Below are 11,506 nucleotides of genomic sequence, written 5' to 3'. Positions count from 1 at the left end.
TGGGTTGAGGTGCACATCCGTCGTGAAAAGCAAGCACACCAAAGTAGCACACCCCAGTCTCCGTGTCCCCCCACCCCACCCCAACCCCCCCAGCAGGCTTGGCCCCCGCCCCGAGGCCCCTCTCCAAGCCCACGCGCACGGGCCTGCACGGACGCCGAGGCCCTGGGGTTGGAGAGGGCGGACCCGACCTTCCTCCCGCCGTCCCCGCGGCCTCGTGACCCCGGTGACATTTCCCCCCCACACCCCCCACCCCCCCACTCCCCACCCCAGCCGGGCCCTGGGGTCGACCGCTCCGCCCCGCGCCCCTCCTCCCGCGGGGGGCTTCGCGGTCCCGAGCAGCGTCCCTCCAGGGCTGCGGCCGGCCGCGCACGTCCAGGGAGGGCGGAGGGAGGAGGGGAGGGCAGGGGAGGGGAGGGGAGGAGGGTGGAAGGCGAGAGAAAGCGCGCTGCGTGCGGCCCCGCTGCCCAGAGCCTGCCAGCAGCGCGCCCTCGGCGGCTCCGGTCCCAACCGCGCCCGCCGCCTCGCCTCCTCCGCCTCGGCCGCCTCCCGACTCCGGGGCTCGCCCGGCCTCTCCGAGGTCCCCGTCCGCCCGCCCCGGCTCCTCCGCAGCAGCGCCGCCCCGGCTCCAGCCCCGCAGCTCGCCCGCCCGCCCGGCTCGCCCGGGGGAAGGTAGCAAGCGGGCGAGCGCGCCCTCGCCCCAGCCCCGCGCGGCGACCAAGGACCGGGAAGATGAACGGCGGAGGCAAAGCCGAGAAGGAGAACACCCCGAGCGAGGCCAACCTTCAGGAGGAGGAGGTACTGAGGGGGGCCGGCTTGGGGGGTTCGGGGCGCACAGGGAAGGGGGGTGCCACGGGACGCGGCGTCCCGAGGGCGCGGGGCTGTGTCCACGCGCGTCCTCCTGCCTCCCGTTGCATAACTTTTGAGGACTTTCCCGAGACTTTTTGTAAGTAGAATGCTCAGCTTTGTCTACCCGGGATGTTAAAAAGCGGAATCGAGAGCTGACTCCCGGGTGACCTCAGATGATTGGGATCGGGGAGGGTCAAGATTTGGGTTCGGCGTCTGCTGCTGGAAATTGGAGGGAGGCATGGTCGAAGAAGAAACTCTGGGAAAGTTTTCGTTAAAAGATACTTCCGACCCCAGCTCCCCTCCCTCCCCCCTCCCTTTCGGTGTTAAAAGTGCTGGGTGAAATATCTTCCTAGCTGAGACATTTTAGATTAATAGATAACTCATCAGCCGCATTCTTCTCCGATGAGTCGAAGACCCCCGCCGAACCTGGACGATGTGGAATGGGGGTGGGTGGGTGGGTAGAATAAAAAGGACTAAAAGCTTTGGGTTCCCCAAAGCAAAGGCGCATGGAGGGTCTTTTCATAGGAAAATCACAACTTGATGTGGCACACTCGAAATGATGATTAAAAACAATTTGCGGCTGTGGTGCGTGTCTTACTGAAAACACTTGAGTAATACGTGTGGATGGGGTGTGCATGGGACTCAGTGAGTTTTGTCGGTTTTGTGGTTGTCCTGCCCTGCCTGACTTCACTCCTGCAGGTGGGTTCTCTGGAGGTCCAAGAAACTGTATTTATCTTTTTAAGGTCTCCCAGAATTAAGTGCAGAAGCAGAAAGTGCCCAACCCACTATACCGTAAAAAGCGATCTTACAGGTAAATTACATCCTAATAAGGAGGGTGAACACAACTCAAAACTGGCTGTGACGAGGTTAGGGTGGTGAGAATATTGGGACGGCGTGTGCAAACTAAGATACCGAGACTGAAACCAAACATTAAGAAAGTTCATCCATCCACCCATCTCTCTGACCTGTGAACTATCCACTGGTAAAATGGGAACTGTTTAATGGGGAGGACAAAAGAGACCCAGACTTATGCAAAACAATGCAAAGTAGGAGTTTGCTCGCAGTTGTCGTGGGGTGCAACCCTAAGGGAATTGAAGAAAGCTGAAAATTGCCTCCCCACCTGAAGAAATTACCTATTTTCTCAGCAAGTCTTGCTTTGGAAAGTTTTGTTTATGCTGTTTTATAACAGAGCCGGGGAGCCAGCCTCAAGTTCCGGCTGCTCTTCAGTGTATTTCCTGACAAGTTAAACATTAAAAAAAAAAAAAAAAGATGCCCATTTGCTTTTAAAGAAATTTCTGGGTTTTTGGCATGCTTTAATGAACACAACAAGGTAATTTCTCATTTCAGTTTAGCAATACCCTTATCTCCGCTAAAGGATGGAGCCTAGGAAACCAACTTTCTTCCTCCATCTGGTTCAGAAAAGTTGCAGCTGGGAAAAAGCACATAACACCAAAGTTTGGTCCTTTTAAAATGATTTACAAAACCCCAGAGCTGTATTTTATTTTCTTCAGGTTTTAGTAGGTAACAACAGGTTTGTCTCCAAATTCCATACCCACTTGCCTAACTGTTACGGCAAGTCAGATTTTTCTCTTGATCAATCTTAAGCTGCAGATACTAACAGTACTTCTCTCTGGGTGATCACATCTAGCAGTGGACCATGTTGGCGTGATCATCTCTCTGCCCGGTTGCGCTGACCGGGAGTGTTCTTTGTCAGGTAGGAATGGCATGTGGTTCTAGGAGGTGTTTATCTTTCTCAGGGAGACATTTGTTATTTAAGAAATGAGAAGGGTAGGAAGACTGCAGAGCTCAGGTTATGCACTAGTGGGAGTGTATAAAACACATACACCATGAAAAATGAGCTTTAGTTGTTTGTGGGTTTTTGTTGTTGTTATTGTTTTTTTCCAGTACTAGGAAATGAACCCAGGACCACAGGCATGCCGGGCAAGCACTCTATTACTAGGTGCTTTATGTGTTTTTATTTAAAAACAGGGTTTCCCAAGTCACACCATCTGGCTTATGATATTTGCCATCACACCTGGCTAGCATAATAGGGAAAGAAAATTGTTAGTGATCCAGGTAATTTTATCATAATTCTCTGTTCTCCTGTATACTTGGTTTTTGAAAAACTCCTAGGTGCCCCACCCCCACTCCCTACCCCCCAATCCTGGAAGCCACAAGTCAAATAAGTACAATATTTTGGTGAGTTCCATGAATGTGCATGTCATTATACAAAAACCACAACACTGGACACATGCCCTGCCCGTCCAGTGGACCAGCACCTGTTCAGATGCATTGAAAAGCCTCGGAGTGGACTCCGATAAACAGAAAACACACACACACACACACACACCCTGTGTACATGTAGGAAGACAAGAGAAATGTGCTTGTTGTCATTTCCCGTGGCTACTGAACTGAGTTGGAAAAGTGAGTCCACCCATCACTAAGAGAAAACCGTATCTCATAGATCACCATGGAGTGGAGACTTTCTCTACATTGGAGAGTTTTAGTTCAAGGTTTTCTTCTTCCTATGTTTGAAACCAGCTCCTCTTATCATCCAGTATGTTTTAACCCTGAGCCCCAGGGCTGCTTCTGCAGTTACGACACCACTGGCTGAGAAGTTTTTGAGGAGCTGCAGCTTTGTGTAGCACTTCAAACCAAGGGGAGTAATTTTAAGATTTTGCAGCTGTGCGAGAGACAGTACATCTGGCCTTCTAGCATGTTGTGTATGCTCTTTGTAAGTTTTCCTGGAAGGGCAACCAGTTGTCAATCTTGCTGGGACCTGAGAGTTGCCAGGGTTTTGTGTGTATGTGCAGATTGTTGGATTATTTCTTACATCACCTCACTTTAAAGAAAATAATGCTGGAGGAGGGTTGAATGTTCAGAAGCCAGCCTTAGCTACATGGCAAGGCTCTGCTTTGAAACAGAAGTTCTTAGTTGGGCGTGGTGATGATTCCTTCATTTTGTAAGGCAGAGCCAGGTGGATCTCTTTGAGTCTGAGGCCAGCGTGGTGATGATTCTTTCATTTTGTAAGGCAGAGCCAGGTGGATCTCTTTGAGTCTGAGGCCAGCGTGGTGATGATTCCCTCATTTTGTAAGGCAGAGCCAGGTGGATCTCTTTGAGTCTGAGGCCAGCGTAGTCTACATAGCGAGTTCTAGCCCAGCCAGGGCTGCATAGTGAAACACTGTCTCTAAACGAAAGTTTCAAGAAAGTTCTTAGAATGTGTCTCCAGTTGTATGTATGATCAGGTTTTATTAAGTTAATAAGTATGTAAGTAATAAACTCATAATTTGTCTCATAATCAACTGTCATTAGTAAGTTTCAATGTGTTCGGACATACCGGGACCCTGTCTTACAGAACCTTATTGGCGAGTGATTTCTTTGTTGGATATGAGATAAACATGCCATTTGGTTATATTTTTAGTGTCATTCATGTCATTGGGTACTTTTTAGGTGGATCACCTTTATGTTGAAGCAGTTTAAAATACATCTCAGCTCTGGGAAAGCAGTGTAAGGGGGAATTAAATCAGAGAAGCAAGAGTTGGCCACGCATTGATTGGGATGTTTGGCAGAAATTGAATCAAGTCAGATCTGAGGAGGGTCATGCAATTTTTACTTCAGATCTTTTAGAGTGCCTAGTATTTTGCCAAAGCATTGGGGTTGTAAGTTGTTTGTTTGTTTGTCTGAAACAGTTGGTATACAGGAAAGGGAATGTCAGTGGTGTGGAAACCCACTTCTCATTCCATATTGAGATTGTTTGGATTCTGGAAAGATCGATATAGCTTTGTACAATTTAACCTATTGTTGCAAACCAAATCTAGCACAGCAAACTTGTTTCAGTCCTGGAGCAGGAGCTGGTAGCGGTGATTTGGATGGAAATGTGACCTCATTGGTAGAATGATGTCGGAAGAGCCGCTGCAGAATGTAGCATGCGTTTTCAGCTCCTTGGCCAAAAGCGGTTTTTCAGTTTCTCCGATAAGCTGCTGGTGGTGCCTCGAAGCATTTGCAAGTGCTCTGACTTGGTGCTTTGGTTGAGGTAGAGACTTCTTTTATGGAGGCCTGAGTAGGTGTTAGAGCTGGGGCAATAAACAGGGCACATGTCACCGGTAATGAAGTTGGGACTGTGGTTCTGAGGAGTTCTGGCAGGGGCCATCAAAACATGTTCTGGCCCTTTGATTTAGTACCTGTATTGTTAAGAACTTACTCTAAGGAAATTGGGTGGTGATAAACATTTCTTTCTAGGAGTGATTGTTGCATAGTTGTGATGGTGAAAATTCTCAGAGCCTGTTCTACAAACGGGAATTTGCTAAGCCAATCATTATAATTCCGTAGGGAATGCTATACAGCCTTTAGAGGGTAAGTTCTTTGAAATGTGTATTTATTACAGATTGTTTCTGTGTATGTAATTTATATAATAACAATAGACGGGTCTGGAAACTAAAAATCTGAAGACAGGGTCCTGGCAGGCCATTGCTTCCTGGAAAATGTTAGGGAAGAGTCGGGCTCCAGACATCCTGAGGGGTGTGTTTTTGTTGAGCAAGCAGGAGTTTTCAAGTTTTAGTATTTTTTTTTTTAATTTTTTGAGATTGTAATGATCTCATTTCCCTTTTCCCTCTACCTCCTCCACACCCTCCTGTGGAACACCCCTACTATGCTTTTCAAGTTCTTTAAAACAAGGGTGTATGTAAAACCAGATATAAAGAAAATGAGTGTCATCGATGGATTACACACAGGTCATTGTGAATTGCTTTCCTCTGCATTTCCAAAATGACGACGTGAGCCAGTGATGAGATGCCTTCTGGCTTTGCAGATTTTGTTAAATTCTTCTGTGATCCATGTAGGTGGTTGGTTTGGCTTACCAGCCTGACTTGGGCAGGACTCAGGCCTCCTGTTCTGCTCCTCAGGGCCCTTCGTCATGAGATTCTTCCCCACCTTCGTTTATCCTGGATCATGTTCGTGATCTTCAGCTGCCCTCCCAGGTTCTAATAGCCTTCCTCAGTCCAGCATGATGTCGTGCAGCTGGGTCTCATGCTATCCCAAATCTTTACGCACAGCTCAGATGTCCACAGAACAAAAGTCCACACTGGACGCTCAGGATTGTTCTGATATGCCTCTGAGAACCCTTTTACCAACTTCTGTGATCTGGCCCAAGCTGAGCAGGATTCAAGTTGTCCCCTCTGTTTATGGGCCCACCCTCCACATCCATGGAGGCGTCATTTTCCCAGGAAGTTCTTTGTTACCTCTGCTTAGCTCCTAGGCCATCCTCACCTTCTGTCAGGCAATTTTGCAAAAGAGATGCATGCCATCGTCTAACGGGATTCCTAACGGTCAGACTTCCCCATGCCAGGTCCATGGACAGACAGACAGACAGACACACACACACACACACACACACACACACCAGCTGCTTGCTTAATACTGAGAGTCCTTTGCCTACTAGAGATTTCAAAAGGTTGTGACCCCACCTGTTGGGAAAAGATCTTTCTCACCTGTCGTACTTGGTGGTACGAGTGAGTCCCTCAGATGTGCTTACTCATCCCATGGAACTACTGGGCTCTCCCCGTTAGAATTTGGGTTCTCCTGTGGAACTCCTTTTTGACCTTCTGGTCATGGGCTTCCGGAAGTCTGAGCTGTGTGGAGGAGCAGGGAGCTCCCCCTGTTCCCAAACAAGTCTGCACTATGTGACAGCCACTTTGGAATGTTTGTGTTCAGTTTCATTTGGCACCTTAGTGTCTGCCTGGGGGCAGTGGAAAGGGAATGCAAATGTCCCTCTTGAACAGTACTTGCTTTGGCCAAAGAAAAAACTTAGGAAGGAATGAGGAGAATGGACCTTAACAGCTAGAGCAGAAGTGATTGCATAGTTCAGTGACTGGAAGCCTGGGGAGGACCAGCTCTTTAAGGTGATGCTGTATTGATAAGACCCTAACGTTCCCCAGACCCTGATGGCGAGAAGCTTGTATGAGGATAACGGGTATAACTTTGCCCATCTTTAATGTGCACCAGGAGACTGTTTTAAACAACTTTAATGCAGAGTGTGTGTGTGTGTGTGTGTGTGTGTGTTGGAGAAAGTGGGGGTCGCTTGATGAGACCTGGACCTTGAAGCTGCCTGGAGGATATGTGCTTGAATTTATGAGAATAAAGTTGCCCAGTTTGCAGAACGGAGAACTACCAGGATCATCTACCCTATGAGAATGCCAGAAATATTTTTATACATTTACTAAAGAAATAGTAGTCACTAGTATTTATTTATTTATATAGAGAAACAGGGTCTCTCACTGTGTATCCCTGGCTGGCCTGGAACTTGCTATGTAGACCACGCTAGCCTTGAACTCACGAGATCCTCCTGTCTCTGCCTCCTGAGTGCTGAGATTAAAACATAAGCTTCTAAGCCTGGCCAATCACTGACTCTTGCTTAGTGGTTTTTTTTTTTGTTTTGTTTTTTGTTTTTTTGAGACAAGGTTTCTCTATGTAGCTTTGGATCTCACTCTGTAAACCAGGTTGGCCTCGAACTCACAGAGATCCGCCTGCCTCTGCCTCCCAAGTGCTGGGATTAAAGGCACCACCACCGCCTGGCTAGTTTTGTGTGTGTGCTGTATTACAGGTTAAGCACTGGACCACTTATAACCATTTTTTGTATCCTTACAAACTAATGTAGGGTTTTGTTGTTGTTGTTTTGCGTGTGTGTGTGTGTGTGTGTGTGTGTGTGTGTGTGTGTGTGTGTTTGAGACAGTCTTGCTATGTAGACCAGGCTGGCCCAGTAGACACAGGATCCCTTCCGTGTCAATTTCTTAAGTGCTGGGATTACAGGTGTGTCCCACTACATTCAGCTGATTCGGGTGTTTGTGCCCGTTTTATGGGTAGGCAACCGAGGCGTTGTGAAGTGTGGCTAGTTGACCAGGGCCATCAGGTGAAGACCTAGGAAGGGGTGCTAGGATCTAGGGGAAACATTTCCTCCTCTTCAGTTGCTTTGTTTAATGGAGGGATGGCCATGCACAAATTAACAAGTTTAATAAAGCATGCCAGCAAGGTGGAGGTGGTTTGAACTGGAAACAAGCCTACTCCTGAGAGGGTGGTGAGGAAGAGGTCAGGGATCCAGCTTAACCCGAAGATCGTGGGGGGAAAGATGACAGGTAAGGAGTCAGTTCCGTGTGAATATTCAAGGCTCCTTTTGGGGAGGGACAAGCAAGGCAGAGAGGAAAGGGGTAAGTTTAGAGAGAACACTGGCCGGCAGGTGATGGGAGCCTTTGCTTTCTGAGCTAGGAAAGGGGCCTCTGTCCTCTGCTAGAGGGCAAAGGGTGGACGTGCAGCACACAGTATCCTCTTGATCCAGTGGAACAGAACACACAGCCAGCTTTGGAAGAGTCAGTGAGGCCCCAGCTGCAAGAGCCCGGATCTGAAGTGTACCAGAGAGGAGGTTAAGGCTCGACCCTCATGCCTCTTTGGGTTCTCCTTTGGATGACGAGATAAATGGTTGGTTTGTAGAAACTCGGTATAGGGCAGCTAAGAGTGATGATGCTGAGTTTGGGGTGACAGGCTAGGCCAGATGTTAAAATCGGATTTTTCAGAATAGTTCACATATAGCTTGGTCATTGAAAATGTGGGTCATGTGGATGAGTGTCCAGAAATGGAATTCCAATCCCTGGGAAACCTTGTGATGGAAGTTACGGAAAGAGAAAAGGCTTCTGGGAGAAGAGAAAAGGCTTGTGGGAGAAGGTGGAGAATTGGAAGTCCTCAGGGAAAAGGGACTCATTTTGATACATAAAGATGTGTTACTTAGAAACTGCCTGATTATAATAGTATTGGGAGGAGTCAGAAATATATAGGTATATGTAGTATTTCTCGTGCTTTTTTGTTTGTTTGCTTTCATCAAAGTCCAAGGAATGTGTTTTGTCCCTGTGTTTGTCATGAGTTCCCAGACTTGCAGTTCTCTTTCATTGCAGACCAAGCTCTCATAACATCTAGAGAGGCTGAGTTGAGCCGTTGGCCGCCCAAGGCCATGTGTTCTGCGGGTCCTATTTCCACTCACTCCCTGCAGGTTTGCTGTCTTGTTTTGTTTGGTCCTCTGCTAACTGTCTGCCAAAGAGCCGTCCTGGAAAGGCCCTTTAAAAAGAAAACCACCAACAACATACGGTTGTGGTGTTTCTTGCGGATGTCTGAACCCACGGCAGCCGTTATGATGTGTATTAATGAATAGCGACGAGGAGAAAGAGATGGCAGGAATAACTGTGGGTCTCACCGGGAAGAGAGGCCGGGATTTCAGCTTGTAATGCAGTATTGTTGCACCAATTTAAAAGGCAAAAGAAATGCTTAGGCAGCCTGGTTTAATCCTGGCGGCACCTGGGATTTTGCAAAGGTATGAGAAATCTGAGCATCTCAGGATAGACGAGGTCTATCTTGGCAAGTCTTAAACTCCCACCTTGAATTAGTCCTTAACTTTTCAGGAGTGAATGAGTCTTCATGATGAGGGTCCTCTCATTCCCCAAATTCCGTTATGTCACCAGGTAGATAATGCTGGCCAGTGGCCAGCGTGATCCCAAGAGAAATCCTGCACGTGATTTTGTCCTTGACTCCGCAGGATCTCATTTTGTGAAAACTCCTCTTTGCCACCTCAGGGCTGCATACTTGAGGCCGCTGGGGACCAGGGGACAGGCGCAAGTGCTATCCTATTACTGAAGTAGCAGAATTTGCTCTGTGCTCAGAGGGGAAGTGCTGCCGAGGTGTAATTGCTTTTACCCAGCGTGTGCCATTTGCAAGACTTTGGATGTGTGAGTTTCCAAAGGCATCTGTTATTGAATATAGCGTTCCTCCAGTTGGCATCATGAGATGGGGGAGGGCAAGACAGGACCACCTTACAGGCCCTTGGATGTTGGATGGTTAGGGGCTAGCCTGGGTTATCAGGGGGACCTGTGTTTCTCACTTAGACCTCTCCTCTCCGTTCTTCTGAGTTGAATTTCTACTTTTACCTGGCATCACTGAGTACTTTTCCAGTAATGAGCAACAGAATTGCTAGCAGGTCATGCTCATAGATGTCAAAATGTCCTCTTCAATCTCAGATGGCTGGGCATGGTGGTGCATGCCTTTAATCCCAGAATTCGGAAGGCAGAGGCAGGTGGATCTCTGTGAGTTTGAGGTCACCCGAGTTCCAGGATAGCCAGGGCTACATAGAGAACATAGAACCCCTGTCTCTGGAGAGAAAAAAAAAAAACCACTTGTGTTTGTCCATGCTAAGTGACAAGCATTTTTATAGTTAGTCCAAAGCGGACACTAGTCCACTGTGCCCCACCCCCTCTTTTAAGATACTGGGGCTCTTAAAGGCCTAGGCTGGCTTCACCCCCCGACCTGCTGAGATTATAGGTTTATTTATTTATTTATTTTTGGTCTGTGTAAGTGTGTGGTGCAAATACCCTGCTTATTAATGTTACTCTTAACAAAAGAATTGAGCTGTTATGCCATGTTTAGGGATAAGAAAACTGAAGCATTCTCTGAGAAATGAGGTTAATTTTTCTGAGGTTTTACAGCTGATGGGCAGGAGCTTAAAAGTGTCCAATGGCTGGGGGCTGGACAGAGGAGAGGTTAAGAGCACTGGCTGCTCTTCCAGAGGACCTGGGTTCAATTCCCAGCACCATGGCAGCTCACCGGTGTGTGTAACTCAGGCTCACACATGCAGGCAAAACACCTATGCACGTAAAATAAAGTAAAATAAAAATAGATAATTTAAAAAAATTTCCAGTGACACACAAGGTTCATGTGGCTGGTTCTTTCTGGACCTCTGACCCCCATCTCCTGGGAATCCCAGTCTCATCTAATAATGCTTTAGTACCTCGGGTCCTCATTAGATGTGCCCATTTGCCAGACTTGTTCCTGCCGCAGGACCTTGGTGCCAGCCAGTCTGTCTGCTTGCAGGGTAGTCCTGACCTTTGTCCTAGTCTGTTCCTGTGTCACCCAGAAGGAGACCTGTGACCTACAAGTTTAAAGTAGCCCGCATTTCTGCCTTGTGTCATCCGTTTGTTTTCCAGGTGGTGTGTCTTGCCATGTTCTGTGTGCCATTGGACTTGCTTACCTTGCACCTCTGATGGAGTTTTGTCTTATTTAATATCTTTAAAAAAAAAAAAAAAAAAAAAAAAACCCAGAGCCTAGAACAAGGCCCAGAACTGCCCGGTGCGTTTGTTTGTGAAATGCTCACAAACTTGCCTTTCAAAGGCAGACATCTGTGTGATCCACCACATCGTCATAGAGCCTTTCATCCGTTTCCAGATTGTTTTGGTTTCTTTCCCTATTTCTTTCTCTCCTCACTTTTTTTTTTTAAAGGTGTGGTCTCTCTATTATGTAGCCCTGGCTGTCCTGGAGACTAACTAGGCTGACCTTGAACTCTCACAGATCCACCTACCTCTGCCTCCCGAGTGCTGGGAATCCAGCCTGAGCAACCGTGCCTGGCTCAGGATAAGTTTAATTGTTTCTGTCTCTGAGGTGAATATTTCTGATTCCCATCCCCCGCCCCCCACTTGATTACATCAGAAACCAGAATTATCATTTCACACCCTTTTGAGTCAGAGGTTTTGTTTGGGTGGTATATGACTGAACCCTTGCAGGGGCAGGCAGCCTTTTTGCACACAGAAAGGAATTCTTTCCTGTTGCCCAGTTAAACCCAGCTACACTGAAACAG

General features: G+C 47.6%; 1 protein-coding gene across 3 annotated transcripts in view; it reads left to right on the top strand.

The window, feature by feature from the left end:
- The first annotated feature begins 622 nt into the window (after positions 1 to 622).
- Positions 623 to 11,506, top strand: part of Rbpms (RNA binding protein, mRNA processing factor) — a 159,951-nt gene continuing 149,067 nt past the window's right edge. Inside the window, exon 1 of one of the 3 annotated variants that reach the window (XM_059244630.1) lies at positions 623 to 795. In XM_059244630.1, the coding sequence (XP_059100613.1) occupies positions 730 to 795 (66 nt within the window). In that variant the 5' untranslated portion in view covers positions 623 to 729. The remainder of the gene's footprint in view (positions 796 to 11,506) is intronic. The other 2 variants (XM_059244628.1, XM_059244633.1) reach the window with 2 other exon arrangements.

The sequence above is a fragment of the Peromyscus eremicus genome, chromosome 17 (genome assembly GCF_949786415.1).
Source record: "Peromyscus eremicus chromosome 17, PerEre_H2_v1, whole genome shotgun sequence".
In the NCBI taxonomy this organism is placed as follows: Eukaryota; Metazoa; Chordata; class Mammalia; order Rodentia; family Cricetidae; genus Peromyscus; species Peromyscus eremicus.
The sequence above is the reverse complement of the archived record's forward strand: the minus strand, read 5'-3'. Positions and strand labels throughout refer to the sequence as shown.